The sequence below is a fragment of the Polypterus senegalus genome, chromosome 6 (genome assembly GCF_016835505.1).
Source record: "Polypterus senegalus isolate Bchr_013 chromosome 6, ASM1683550v1, whole genome shotgun sequence".
NCBI lineage: Eukaryota > Metazoa > Chordata > Cladistia > Polypteriformes > Polypteridae > Polypterus > Polypterus senegalus.
In genome coordinates this window covers 23,444,754-23,460,532 of record NC_053159.1, presented here as the reverse complement: position 1 = coordinate 23,460,532, position 15,779 = coordinate 23,444,754, and the positions used below count along the sequence as shown (strand labels likewise).

Below are 15,779 nucleotides of genomic sequence, written 5' to 3'. Positions count from 1 at the left end.
CAATGTGAGCCGGATCACCCTCAGGGAATCGTGCCACATGACCACAGTGCCGTAACTGACACTCCGTCACAATGCAGGTATTGTGCTTCTTTCAGGACTCCATGAGCATCACAAAGGATTCTCCGAAGAGACACAACACTGAAGGAGTCCAGTCTTCATCTCAGGTCACTTGATAGCGTCCATGTCTCACAAACAGGAAGCACCAGGACTCTAAAGACTTGAACCTTCGTCCTTTTGCAGAGATATCAGCAGCACCACACACCCTTTTCCAGCGACCTCATGACCCCCCCATGCTCTCCCAATCTGTCTACTGACTTCACAGGAAGAGTCACCAGAGACATGAATGTCACTGTCCAGGTAAGTAAACCTCTCGACAAGGTCGACACTCTCTCCGCAGACAGACACTCTGCTGATGGCTGTGCCCAAGAGGTCATTAAAGGCCTGGATCTTGGTTTTTATCCAGGACACTCAAGACTCCTCACTCAGTCTCTCGAGCGCCCGGATCAGAGCCTCCATTGACTCAGCAAAGTCAAGATTAGTGAATCTCTCTTCACCAACAGATACCCCACAGCCGCCGGACCCCAAAGTTCTAAGCATACATCTAATCCTGCATGTGCTGAGGGGTAAATTTATTGTGCCCAGTTTAGGGTCACAGGGAGGCGGTGATTATCGCAGCAGCAACAGTAGCACTGGGCGTAAACGTGGTGGGCACGCACCGGTCAATCCCACAGCCAATCACAAAAGAGTGCGCCACCTACAATCCATTAATAGACACCTATACTTAAAGTGTCCATTTAGTTTTTATTCCACTTATTTTCTGTGGATCTTCACAGAATCAATGGAGGCTCTGATTGGGGCACTCAAGAGGCTGAGTGAGGAGTCCGAGTGTCTGGGCTTGCGGGTGTCCTGATAAAAACCAAGCTTTTAATGACCTCTTGGGCACAGCCATCAGCTGTGTGTCTGTCTGCGGAAAGAGTGTCGACCTCGTACCTTGGCAGTGGCATTCATGTCTTCCTAAGTCAGTAGACGGATTGAGAGAGCATGGCGGGTTATGAGGTCGCTGGAAAGGGGTGTGTGGTGCCCCTGATTTCTCTGCAAAAGGATGAAGGTCCAAGTCTTTAGAGTCCTGGTGCTTCCTGTTTGCGACACATGGTGGTGGTGGGAGTACGCCGGTCACTCTCACACCCAATCACAAAAGAGTGTGCCACCTACAATCCATTAATAGACACCTTTACATAAAGTGTCTGTTTAGTTTTAATCCACTGTGTATATTCTGGAGTGGTGTGATCTGGTGGCTCAGCAGCCGGTGTTCATACTGCGAATCTTCAGGGGCTCGGCTTGGAGATTTGGATACAAACAAGCACATAGCACAATGCAAGTCATGTTAAAAAATTCTGTGCTTTCAAAACTAATAGCATGAAAAGTGTCCAAATATCAAAGCATTTACTAGAATGTGTAGTGAACGGTAAAAAAAAAAAAGAAGAACTCAATTAATAGTGGGTGTGGGTGCCCATTGACCTTAAGACAAGCTCTCTTAGTCGCACTGCCAGTTGTGTAGTTTTGTGTAATGCCAAGAATCTTGTTGAACTCGTCTCTGTGCTTCTGTCAGCTTCAGCTGTCCTCCCCCTCCAAGTGGTCCCAGACTACCTCAAATCAGGGATCTGCAGAGGCCATGATATCTGCTGCACAGCTCCTCGTTCTTCTTCTCCTTTTTGTTGAAGATCGTTCTTTGTGACTCTGGCCATGTCTTCGGGGTCAGTGTCTTGTTGCAGAACAAGGATGGGGCCAATCGTAGCCTTGAGGACTCCATTCATTCTGACTAGATCCCCAACTCACTTTGCAGAAATGCAGCTATGAGCATGCGGGACTCCTCAGTCATTGGCAGAGAGACAGCTCCCCATGTTGCACTTTCCAGCACTTGTGCAGACAAACCGTCTAATGAGTCAAATATTGAACATTCTCGCTCATCAGTCGAGATCACCGGCCACCTTCGTTCAGCACCTCAGACCTTGTGTTTTTCGGGTACAGATGAGTGCCTTGGCTATTGGATGAGTGGCTTTTTGGCAGCAGCTCTTCCATGATGATCACATCTAACAAGACATTTCTGGACTGTAGAAGGGTGCACTTGGGTTCAAGTGGTGAGCTTCTTCTGATTTTGAAGGGATGTCAGTTTGAAGTACAGTCGTGGCCAAAAGATTTGAGAATAACACAAGTGTTCGTTTTCACAAAGTTTGCTGCTTCCGTGTTTTTAGATCTTTTTGTCAGATGTTTCTATGGTATATTGAAGTAGAATTACAAACATTTCATAAGTTTCAAAGGCTTTTATTGACAATGACATTAAGTTTATGCGCAGAGTCAATATTTGCAGTTTTTCAAGACCTCTGCAATTCACCCTGGCAGGCTGTCAAACAACTTCTGGGCCAAATCCTGACTGATGGCAGCCTAATCAATGCTTGGAGTTTTTCAGATTTTGTGGGTTTTTGTTTGTCCACCTGCCTCTCGAGGATTGACCACAAGTTCTCAATGGGATTAAGGTCTGGAGAGTTTCCTGGCCATCGACCCAAAATGTAGATGTTTTGTTCCCTGAGCCACTTAGTTCTCACTTTTGCCTTATGGCATGGTGCTCCATCATTGTTGGTCACCAAACTGTGCTTGAATGGCTGGGAGAAGTTGCTCTCAGAGGATGTTTTGGTACCATTTGTTTTCAGTGCTTTTCTTGCCTTATTTTTGGTGTGTTTACATACATATATATATATATATAGTGAATAAGGCGCTATATAGGTGCCCGACCTGGCACAGATTCACACTGAGGCACGTGTTCAATAAGCAAAGTTTTATTTTTCTCTTCAGCCATGGGGCACGTCTTCCCCGTGCCCCACAGGCCCAACACAGTCCAAAACCATTTCAACTCAACACAACCCAAACCAATTCTTCCTCTGACGGCACCACCACTCCTCTCAGGCAACCTCATCCTCTTCCTCCCGATTCTGGCTCCCAAGTAGTGGTCTGCAGGCTCTTTTTGTAGCCCTCCCGGAAGTGCTCCAGGTGGTAATTGGCCTAATTAGGCTTCACTTCTGGGTATGGCTGCATTCCAGCCCACCGAGGCTCGTTAAGGCATGCATCTCCTCTGGGTGGTGGCCATGGAGCCCAACAGGTATGAGTCCTAAAGTCCCACACCTGTGGCCCCGATGTAACCCAGGAAAGCTGCCACCAAACGTTCCGGGGGACGTAGAGTGCATCCCATGGATGCTCTCCTGGATCCAGTGTTGAAGGGGCATCAACAAGAGTATGGAAGGGACAAACCCTAAGAGGAAAGTTGTAGTATCGACAATTGAGGTGACAAAGGAACTTAACGTGATGCACGTTTATGGAAGTGACTCCCCTTCCTCTCCACCAGCCACACAGGACAACAGCACTCCTCACAAAAGTACAGTAAATGCAATTTTCATTTTATCATACAATACTAGGGGGCTTCACTCGCCAACCGCCCGACCTGCACTACACACCAGCCACTTCGCGTCTCTGCCGTTCGCGTATGTGGATTTCGCTTTCATCAAACAATAAATCTTTTCATTCTCACGGATACGCCTCTTCATTGGGAAGAAAAACTTCTTTTCCCTGATGGCAACATGAATTAGAAGATCTACAAGTTTTCAACTTAAAGTTTAAATCCGTTATATTTCACTGAGTAATAATTTCCGTTGCCTCGCAGTTAGGAGACCCGGGTTCGCTTCCCGGGTCCTCCCTGCGTGGAGTTTGCATGCTCTCCCCGTGTCTGTGTGGGTTTCCTCCCACAGTCCAAAGACATGCAGGTTAGGTGCATTGGTGATCCTAAATTGTCCCTACTGTGTGTATTTGGTGTGTGTGTGTGCCTTGAGGTGGGCTGGCACCCTGCCCGGGGTTTGTTTCCTGCCTTGCACCCTGTGTTGGCTGGGATTGGCTCCATCAGACCCCCGTGACCCTGTAGTTAGGAGATAGTGGGTTGGATAATGGATGGATGGATAATTTCCATTTGTTAGCGCTAATGCGATCTTTACTATCAGTTTTTTGAGAAGAATTTTTGTACTTCCATTATCTCGAACCTGCTCTGCATGTGTATCGTGCCAGCTTTTTTGAATTCTTTACGACGTTCTACTTTGTCATCTACTCTTTGACTTTTACTTCCAGCTCCGGGCGTATTTAAATCTCTTGGTACAAAGACTTCTCTGCAGACCAGTTACAGGAAATTCTGCCTGGCCATTGATGACATCACTTCCGGTCCTGACCCCAATGACACCACTTCCAGTTCCGGACCCAGTGAAGACCTCACTTCCTCCGCTCTCCTTTACAGCCACCATCTTTGTATCAGTAAATCAGTTCTGTTGTGGACCCTAACCTGTACTGCCACCGTTCCACCAATTTTGCAGCCAGGAAAACAATATACGGATGGCCGCCCCAAACCTTTTTGTGTCTTTTTGTCAAGTTTGTAACAACAACATCTTCTTATATAATACGCTACCATGGCTGTCCATTTGTCAGCCCAGGATTTTAAATCACCTGTAGTTCGCAAACCGTGTGACTTATTGACCTGAAGTTTGGTACACGTATACTACGTGACGTCTACTATCCGCTTTCGGGGTGATGATTGACCTCCAAGGTTATTCCTCTTTTTATTTTTATTTTATTTTATTGTAGAACTCTCGGCAGCAGGGTGGCCGTGTTGCGCATGCATACAGGCGCCGTTCTCTTCTCTACCACCTTCACTGTCACTTCCCCTACCTCTTCACATCTTAAATCATTTTGGGGGAGAGTGCCAGCATAAATGAAAAATGAAAGAAAACGTACTAAGTAATCGCAACACAAACACTGACTTAATCAGTTTTAACGTGAAAAGATGCCGACGGAAGAAGAGAAGAAGCTTGTCGCAAGGATGGAGAAGAGAAGAGCTGATCAGGAAGCAGGAGGCACATCAACCTCTGAGCAAACGAATGCTAAACGTACAGAGAAAGAGGATGAAAACTAGGAATGCTCAAGTCAAGTGTAATCATTGCATGTTACTTGTATATATATATATATATAAATATATTGTGATGGATGGCCGGCCGTTCATCCCGGCCAATACCCCCACGCCACCAGGTGCCGCCCTCCCTGCAGCATGGAGGTGCCCCGAATGCCAGCAGGGAATTATGGACGTTGGAGTTTTCCTTCACAGCCCTGCTGGATACCATGGGGGCCTCTAGAAGGTGCTGCAGGGAGGAGCAGTGACTATTTTCCCTACGCCCTGGAAGTACACATGGACAAGGGGAAATGACGTGCTTCCGGGGTAAAGAAAAAGGATTTTATCTGACCCGGAAGAGTTCCTAGTCACGTGGACAGAGAGGGCAAAACACCTCCGGGACAAGGACTGTAAAAGAGTCAGAGAGATACCAGAGCGTTGAGCTGAGCTGGGTGGTAGGAGGGCAACGCGTCTGGGAGTGGTGGAGTATTATTGTTACTATTATTGGTTCGTTTATGAGTATTGTGGAGGAGAGGGTGCTTTGTGCACTATACTGTGAGAATACAGTCAATTATTGGACTTTTATCTGGTGTCTTGGACAGGGTTCAAGGGAGCGACAGCACCCCCTATATGTCACAATATATATACACACACACACACACACACACACACAGACTACAGAGACAGAAACTACCCACAACAGGAGGATTGTGACTAATGACTGCTGTTGACAAAGAAGGTCCAAAGAAAATAAGACGTCATCCAACTGGTTCCCCAATTCTTTCTGTTTGCTCCCATCTCAGATTTGTTTGACAATATATTTATGTCCCCTTTTATTGATTGGTGGGGGACCCACTTCCTTCGGCTGACACAGTAGCAGGAGAAGCTTTACATTAGGCAGAACTGCCTTGAGGGCCCAACAGAAAATGTTTGCCCTATGCAGAGCTAATTGAAAATTAAATTCATTTAATAAAACAATGGACTTTCTGCAAGGAAACCTGTTAATTTTAGCCAAATATTATAGGAAAATCACAAAAAAACATGAACAATATTCATCATGACACTAGGTTTAACTTTATTGTTCATTGTATCATAGTAAAGTGAAAAGTCTTGCTTTCATGGTTGACCACCGTGCTACACATCAAAGCCAGACAGATAAAAATGTAAGGCAATACAGTTAGGTCCATAAATATTTGGACAGAGACAACTTTTTTCTAATTTTGGTTCTGTACATTAATTACCACAATGAATTTTAAATGAAACAACTCAGATGCAGTTGAAGTGCAGACTCTCAGCTTTAATTCAGTGGGTTGAACAAAACGATTGCATAGAAATGTGAGGCAACTAAAGCATTTTTTAACACAATCCCTTCATTTCAGGGGCTCAAAAGTAATTGGACAAATTATCCATCCATCCATCCATTCTCTTCCGCTTATCCGAGGTCGGGTCGCGGGGGCAGCAGCTTAAGCAGAGAGGCCCAGACTTCCCTCTCCCCCCACTTCTTCCAGCTCTTCCGGAGAATCCCATGCGTTCCCAGGCCAGCCGGAGACATAGTCCCTCCAGCGTGTCCTGGGTCTTCCCCGGGGCCTCCTCCCGGTTGGACGTGCCCGGAACACCTCACCAGGGAGGCGTCCAGGAGGCATCCTGATCAGATGCCCGAGCCACCTCATCTGACTCCTCTCGATGTGGAGGAGCAGCGGTTCTACTCTGAGCCCCTCCCGGATGACTGAGCTTCTCACCCTATCTTTAAGGGAAAGCCCAGACACCCTGCGGAGGAAACTCATTTCAGCCGCTTGTATTCGCGATCTCGTTCTTTCGGTCACTACCCATAGCTCATGACCATAGGTGAGGGTAGCAAGGTAGATCGACTGGTAAATTGAGAGCTTTGCCTTACGGCTCAGCTCCTTTTTCACCACGACAGACCGATGCAGAGCCCGTATCACTGCGGATGCCGCACCGATCCGCCTGTCGATCTCACGCTCCATTCTTCCCTCACTCGTGAACAAGACCCCGAGATACTTGAACTCCTCCACTTGGGGCAGGATCTCGCCTCCAGCCCTGAGAGGGCACTCCACCCTTTCCGGCTGAGGACCATGCTCTCGGATTTGGAGGTGCTGATTCCCATCCCAGCCGCTTCACACTCAGCTGCGAACCGATCCAGAGAGAGCTGAAGATCACGGCCTGATGAAGCAAACAGGACAACATCATCTGCAAAAGCAGTGACCCAATCCTGAGTCCACCAAACCGGACCCCTTCAACACCCTGGCTGCGCTAGAAATTCTGTCCATAAAAGTTATGAACAGAATCGGTGACAAAGGGCAGCCCTGGCGGAGTCCAACTCTCACTGGAAACGGGCTCGACTTACTGCCGGCAATGCGGACCAAGCTCTGACACCGGTTGTACAGAGACCGAACAGCTCTTATCAGGGGGTCCGGTACCCCATACTCCCGGAGCACCCCCCACAGGATTCCCCGAGGGACACGGTCGAATGCCTTTTCCAAGTCCACAAAACACATGCCGACCGGTCTACATGTGTTGGACAAATTAAATAACTGGAAATAAAATGTTCATTTCTAATACTTGGTTGAAAACCCTTTGCTGGCAATGACAGCCTGAAGACTTGAACTCATGGACATCACCAGATGCTGGGTTTCCTCCTTTTTAATGCTCTGCCAGGCCTTTACTGCAGCGCTTTCAGTTGCTGTTTGTTTGTGAGCCTTTCTGTCCGAAGTTTAGTCTTCAACAAGTGAAATGCCTGCTCAGTTGGGTTAAGATCAGGTGACTGACTTGGCCATTCAAGAATTTTCCATTTCTTTGCTTTAATAAACTCCTGGGTTGCTTTGGCTGTATGTTTTGGGTCATTGTCCATCGGTATCATGAAACGCCGCCCAATCAATTTGACATCATTTAGCTGGATTTGAGCAGACAGTATGTCTCTGAACACCTCAGAATTCATTTGGCCTCTTCTGTCCTGTGTCACATCATCAATAAACACGAGTGTCCCAGTGCCACTGGCAGCCATCACACTGCCTGACTCCACCGTGTTTTACAGATGATGTGGTATGCTTTGGATAATGAGCTGTTCCACGCCTTCTCCATACTTTTTTCTTGCCATCATTCTGGTAGAGGTTGATCTTGGTTTCATCTGTCCAGAGAATGTTTTTCCAGAACTGTGCTGGCTTTTTTAGATGTTCTTTAGTCCAATCTAGCCTTTCTATTCTTGAGGCTTATGAGTGGCTGGCACCTTGCAGTGCCCTCTGTATTTACTTTCATGCACTCTTCTCTTTATGGTAGACTTGGATATCGATACGCCGACCCCCTGGAGAGTGTTGTTCACTTGGTTGGCTGTTGTGAAGGGGTTTCTCTTCACCATGGTAATGATTCTGCGAGCATCCACCACTGTTGTCTTCTGTGGACGTCCAGGTCTTTTGCGTTGCTGAGTTCACCAGTGCTTGCTTTCTTTCTCAGGATGTACCAAACTGTAGATTTTGCCACTCGTAATATTGTAGCAATTTCTCGGATGGGTTTTTTCTGTTTTCGCAGCTTAAGGATGGCTTCTTTCACCTGCATGGAGAGCTCGTTTGACCGCATGTTGTCTGTTCACAGTAAAATCTTCCACATGCGAGCACCACACCTCAAATCAACTGCAGGCCTTTTATCTGCTTAAGTGATAAGACATAACGACGGACTTGAACACATCTGCCCTTGAAATAGCCTTTGAGTCAATTGGCCAATTACTTTTGAGCCCCTGAAGTGAAGGGATTGTGTTAAAAAATGCTTTAGTTGCCTCACATTTCTATGCAATCGTTTTGTTCAACCCACTGAATTAAAGCTGAAAGTCTGCACTTCAACTGCATCTGAGTTGTTTCATTTAAAATTCATTGTGGTAATGTACAGAACTAAAATTAGAAAAAAGTTGTCTCTGTCCAAATATTTATGGACCTAACTGTATGTGAGAGGGAGGAGATTACTGGTATATCCTGGTGCAAGTGCAATTAAAGCTTTAGAGGTTATTAACAGAATATTATATTCAATCCTACAAAACACAGGAAGTCAAGTGATGGCTGTGTAGTGTGCTCATTCTTACAGCAGAGTCCTGAACTGACTTCAGCTGCGACAAAAGATTAGAAGGGACATCTGCCAGTAACAGAAGACAGTGAGGGATGTAAAAGCGAAAGGCAGTGTATGATAGATAGATAGATAGATAGATAGATAGATAGATAGATAGATAGATAGATAGAAAGGCACTATATAATAGATAGATAGATAGGCACTATATAATAGATAGATAGATAGATAGATAGATAGATAGATAGATAGATAGATATGAGAGGCACAATAGATAGATAGATAGATAGATAGATAGATAGATAGATAGATAGATAGATAGATAGATAGATAGATTGATAGATAGATAGATAGGAACTTGATGAAATGAATCATAATCACAAGAATGAAAATAATTTTAGAAAAAAAAATTGGAGCCATTGTTTACACAAAGAAGTGTCAAAAATGCAGGTGCCCACCGTCTGGCTGGTAGTGTCTCCTGCTGTAGGGGGTCCCAATGTACTGCTTCGCCTGATTCAGGAACTTCATGCGCAGTTGCCAGTGGTGGTCTGAGCTTTGCTGTGGACTCTGCGCCTTCTCTCTCATCCACCTCAGTGCTCTCAGATGTTGCTGCACAGAAGGGAGGACACCGGATTAGTGAGATACCGAGAGTATACTCTGCTTATGTGGTTTATGAAATTAAAAAAGATGTAAAGCATGATATTTAATTGTTAACAAGAATACAAATGGTACAATCCAACAAACTGATTCTCCACGCAGGGTTGGTCCCTGCCGTTCACCCAATGAAACCTTAATCATATTTGTGAAAGTTTAATTTCGTTACAAAAACAAGGCAACTGAGAAATGTAAAATGAAATGAAGTTATGGATCCTTTAATAACTAAAGTGAATTTTGAAGTTTTTTTTTAATTTCAAAAGCATTCCACATTTTCTGTTGGGCTTATGCAGGCCAAATGCCTGCCTCTTGATTTTGGGGCCAGGCTGGTTTTGTTTCTAGGCCATATCCGGAGTCTTGCAGCCTAATTTTTGAAACAAAGCTTGTTTTTGAGTTTACAGCAATCATAACACTCAAATGTCTTTATGTGATGTGAGAAAAAAAACAAAAACCATGCAGACGAAAGGAGAACATGCAAGGCCCACACAGACGATATACCCTAAATATTGAATTTAAGCTCAGGGCATTAGATGACAGGGCCATCCAGTGTGTCACATAAGGAGAAATCTAATAAGAACCATGTCAAAGTCACTCAGTCCAGTTCAAGGGCCTGTCCTAGCAGCGCTGGGCACAAGGTAGGATCTGACCTGTTCTTTTCCTTTCTTTCATGTCGTCCTCTCGAGCCATTTTCCCTAAGAAAGACACAAACCCTGATAATCTGGTGAAAGTTGCCGTTAGCCACATTTTTTGCTTCACCAGAGCGTTTTCAGGTCACAAGCTTTTGAGTAAGACCAAGGTTCCAGTCCCAATGGTTCACAAGTAATCAATCGCCACCATTTTATATACACCAATCAGCCACAACATTAAACACCACCTGCCTAATATTGTGTGGGTCCCCCAAAACAGCTCTGACCCATTGTCACCTCTGAAGGTGTCCTGTGGTATCAGCCACCAAGCCGGTAACAGTTTATACTTTACTTGGGACCTTCATGGACCAGACTTAGTTTCTCCAGCTCATTCCACAGTTTCCGTCATTCGGATTGAGATCAGGGGAATCTGGAGGCCAAGTCGACACCTTGAACTCTTTGTCATGTTCCTCAAAGCATTCCTGAACAGTTTTTGTAGTGTGGCAGGGTGCATCATGTAGCTGAAGGAGGCCACTGCCATCAGGGAATATCGTTGCCAGCAAAGGGTATATGTGGTCTTCACATTCAGTCATTCATTCATTCACTCACTCTGGGCCCACTTAGTAGTGTAACATGGACACTTCCTAGGCTAGGATTCACTTCCAGGACGTTAGAGTTGTCAGGGCACCATTGTGCCACCCAATACCAAACAGAGAGACCTATAAACTTGGGTTAAAGTCATGATAGGTGAGATCCCGGTATGATCAGTTGATGGCAGTGAGGAGGAAAACCAAACGCTGGTAAAGTGCGTTTCTGTGGGCTTTAAACTATGAAGGGGTCTGAGGGTCCTTGGTAATGTGCCAACTCCGTGCCTGTCCTTTACATAGGCCTTATGATGGCGTTCACTATGGTGAGCACGGACACCTCACACTTTTTTCAAAAAGACTTTTTACCCTTGGAAAAATCGACCTGCTCAGGGACGCACAGTAACTGCTGCGCCACCCTGCCTGCCACCTAGTCGCCAGCGTAGGTGTGATAAGGGCGCCATATAAAACAAAGGCCGGGTGACTGACGTCACATTTACAGCACAGCTGCCTGCTCCTAACCGTCAAACTGCTATAAATAGAATGAAAGTTAGGATCTGCTTTTTCGTTGAAGGAACTGGTCTGTCTGGTTTCCCTGCCAGAGGGAGTATACTGGCACAGTAAACAGCAATTATGTCAAGCATTCATTGATCTGATAGGCCTCACCTGAAGGAGGAGGTAACCATTACATCTAATCTCCTACGGGCGCGGGGACTCGCCAGTAATCCCTGCTTCTTTTAAGCACACCAAGGGACGCAGCTGATTCAGACTGCCTCAAAGCGTCTGGAAATGTCTTTCAGGCCTGATGAAAGGTCTCTGAAATAATAGTAGACTGCCCTGCACTTAACACAATGGCTCGTGGTCTCTTTATTCTCGTGGAGCTCCTCATTTTGTGAAGCACATTAAACCTCAGCCAGGACCTTGCGGCGTTCAGCTTTCTTGTTGTCACTCAATCAACGGTTATTTTACAACATGACATCCGCAAACCTGCTTAAACCGGAATATGGCGGGAAATATCCCAGCAGCATCGGGTATGAGGTGGGAAACAACTCTGAATGGGATGGAAGGGCATCACAAGGCCCAGTCAAGCAAACACCCACAAACCGGACCAGTTTTGGTTTGCCAGTCTGGGAATGCGAGAAAAAAAAAATGGAGCCTCCATCTTACACGGGAACAACATGAAAACTCCGCAGCACTAATTCAAACACAAGAAGGCACATCCATGAGGCAGTAGCAGTAACCATCTTGAAGAAGGTGCTCTCAAGGTGCATTGCATTACAATAGCTATGTGTATGCGCACGGGCAGGTCTAAAGGCGGTCAATGGCTTTAAGGAACGGTCTGGAATCCTCATGCCAACTTTACTGGCTTTAGATACGTTAATTGGTTTTTTTTCTCAACTAAAATGTCTTGCCACTCAAAAAGATATTTCATTTTAAAAGACAAACTAATGCAGTATACAATACAAAATGGGTGTTTCGCCCCCCTTGGCAACAAAATAGGCATGACGGTTTGCTAAACAGCAGTCTGGTAATTTGAACAAAATGACAAAAAGTGGCATCCATGACATAAATTACACTTAGAGCATCCAGACAAGCATCAGGTCAGGTCAGAAGGAATTGCATTGGCATTTCAGTGTTTTGTTAACACCTGTACCCAAAGTGAATCGTCCAACTCCTTTAACGTTTAAGCAATGTGAGACGGTGGCAATCTCACAGATCCAGCAGCTCAGATTTAAATCCTCTCCTTATTCTGGAGGATGTCCGTGTCAGGGTGGCTGATGAATGTAAATCGGCCGCCCTGTTGTGGCTGTGTGTGAGGGGTGGGCCTGCAATGGCCTGCTGGCCCAGTCCGCAGTTGGTTCTTGCTTCCACCCGATCTCTTTGAACTAACTCTTGTGTCTGACCGTCCAGCCTGTGCACCTGAAAGCCGTATTTAAAGTTTCTGAGCGCGGATGTGTCTGTGTGAGTGTGCGCTGCAAAGGACTAACCCAACAATGCGATGCAGAATTGAATTAACTTGTAAGGTTATCCCTTCTATCTGAAATGTAATTGTGTAATTGATACCAAAATTCTGCAACTTAACAGCTTAAGCGACTTGTCCAGAGTAACCAAGTGAGTAGCCGACACCAAATCTGCAACCTTGATGTTTGCAGTACAACCATTTAGCCACTTGAGGGAGACACTGCCTCCGCCCTTTATTTCATTTGGCACTTTTCTATACTGAGCTTCATTCCTGGAGCTGGAAAGCTGACAGGTTAAATGGCCGGCTCAGGGTCACCCAGTGAGTTGGCAGTGGGTGTTGAACCAGTGACTTTGTAGTTGATGGTTTAAAGTTTTAGACACCAGGAAGTCACACTGCCCAGTTAAGTTCATTCTCTGTTGCAGATTTCAGTAGTATGGGTGCCGCCTCACAGCTCCAGAGTCCTAAATTCAAATCTCATGCCCTGCTGTTATCCTCGTGGAGTCTGCACATTCTGTCTGTAAGTCCGTGTGCCGAGGGCCTTGTGGTGGACTGGTGTTCTCACTAAGATGGATTCCTGCCTTGCCTCTAGTGATGTCAGGATAGGCTTCAGATTTGGAGTTAGAGGATTTGAGAATGTGATGTTACATCACAATCCTGTGGTGCTGGCGCCTGATCCAGAGCAGGTCCTGGCATTGTGTTCAATTGTGGATTAATGGTCTCCTGGTCCCATCCCCCTGAACTGGACTAAGCAGGTTTAATAATGGATGGATGGAAACTCCCAAGGCCTGGTGCTCTGTCCAGGTTCTATTCCTGCCTTGTGCCTGATGATTGCTGGGACAGGCGCTAGGCCGCTTGTGGTCCAATCCTGAATAGGCACGTAACAAAAATGGATGGATGGAAATACCCATCAGCAGTGGCATAGCTAGGGGCGGGCAGAGGGGGCGGTCCACCCCGGCCAGCACAGTTCTGGGGGCGGCATTATCGGCCAAAAGGCTCAGTACAATTTGTGTGTAAGCAACAAGGTTCAGAAAAATATCACTCATGAATGAAAAAAAGTTAAATTCTCTGATTTTCAACCACAAATGCTTCAAAAATAATTTTCAGACTGTCTTTCTGTGACAGCATCAGGCACAGCAGTTGAAATTTATGAGGGAATAGCAAAAATAAACATAAACGTTACACTGATAATAATTTCTAGGAAGATAAACAACTAATTTACAATTTAGAATTTCATTTCGTTATCAATCCGAATGCATTCTTACTCTGCGCAGAAAACATCCCTACCTATCACTTGTACCCTACACTGGTTCTGGTTTTCACAGCGTAATTATATTAAACAAATAATTAGAACACGGCTAATCAGTCTTTAATAATGAAAGAATGACTGCTGTTTCTCTACATATAAAAATAACTCTATGCAAAATTTACCATAATTTTTCTCTATACGTTATTTTAATTTTCCATTTAAATATGTTAACGTATTCAGATATGTTGGTGGGCGGTAAATTGAAGCACCACCGGGACTGGAGTGGCACGAACTCGAGCTACGCCACTGCCCATCAAGGATCGTCATTAAGCCCACACCTCATGAACACTTTGAAATCACACCAGCATTTTTGGTGGGCACCTTCTAGCTCACTGATACGAGAAAACCCCCACATACAGTATGACGTGTTGTCTACCAGAAAGTCAAGGTTTTTGGGGTTCCCTCTATTTTGCACCCACTAGACCTGAAAATCTCTCATTTTTAGCCCATTCCTGGACAATATGTTGTGCAGAAAATGACTCCCTTATGATAAGGAATAAACCAATAGGGGTCTTCAGCAGAAATGACCACAGACCACATCAACTGACCCCAGGGTTCGCCACCTAATGGGATACCAGGGGGTCAAATTTACTCTTGGGGGTGAGTAATAGAAGCATGAGGATGGTCGTTTTATTCTCTTTCAAGGTTGCCGATCATAAGTATAGGATGGTCCAGATCTAATTATGCAATTTTCATTACGCTATAACTTATTCATTTTATTACATAGAAAATCACTCAAAAAATCCCGAACCATCGAGAAGTGTGCGAACTGACGACGTGAATAATCGTCTTTGCGCTGAACTGGAATCCTCCCCACATAAATCAAAGTCATCCAGATGATCTGGATCTGCGTAATTAGATCTGGACCACCCTGTATTGTATGTTTGTTAATTGGTTCTTTACTGGTGGCCCTAGCCCACAAATTGCAAACATAAGCATGTGGGGTATCATTTTAGACCTTCATCCTTCTATTATAAAGGAACATCAACCAAACCATAGATTATGACAGCTTCCCAGGCCCATCCATCCATCATGAAGGCCTGCTGGCAGGGTAAGGATACATCTAATCTGGTGGGGATGAGAGCCAGTCCATGTCCTAAATCTGCTGGCCATGCTGCTTGGCACTTGTCATTAATTCCCTTAGGAATAGTAGCCAAAGGTAACTCCACACCCAGAATAATGCCATCCTCCCCACTTTCCCTCTATTGTTTTTTATTTCTGATGCCATGGGGTACCCAATACATTCCTAAATCTTACCACATCCTGGTGGTGCCCTTCTTACTACACTGGCATGTTGATTTGAAGTCAGTGTTGCTTTTCCTTTTTCTCTCTCTCAGGCCCATTTCTGTCCCTTACCCTGCCACATGCCACCATTTTCCCTCTCATCAAGCAGACAACTCATCACGCAGGCTGGCTGCTCTGCCTCATTTTACACATCAGGTCTGCTGACAGGTGGATCACAAAATGAAAGTCACAGGGACAATGAGCCTGAGGGCAGCCTAATTTTAAATCATTTTGTTACCTAACATATTCTAACAATTCTAAAAGTCACTTCCTGAAAATAACTGTAAAATATTTAAAATAATAGCAGGGAACGAAGAAG

General features: G+C 45.3%; 1 protein-coding gene across 5 annotated transcripts in view; it reads right to left on the bottom strand.

Annotated features, from left to right (window-relative positions):
- ttll10 (tubulin tyrosine ligase-like family, member 10) overlaps window positions 1–15,779 on the bottom strand; it is a 327,871-nt gene that overhangs the window by 112,010 nt on the left and 200,082 nt on the right. For all 5 annotated transcript variants that reach the window (XM_039755585.1, XM_039755587.1, XM_039755588.1 and 2 more), the window contains one exon: window positions 9,502–9,652. In XM_039755585.1, coding sequence (XP_039611519.1) covers window positions 9,502–9,652 — 151 coding nt within the window. The remainder of the gene's footprint in view (window positions 1–9,501; window positions 9,653–15,779) is intronic.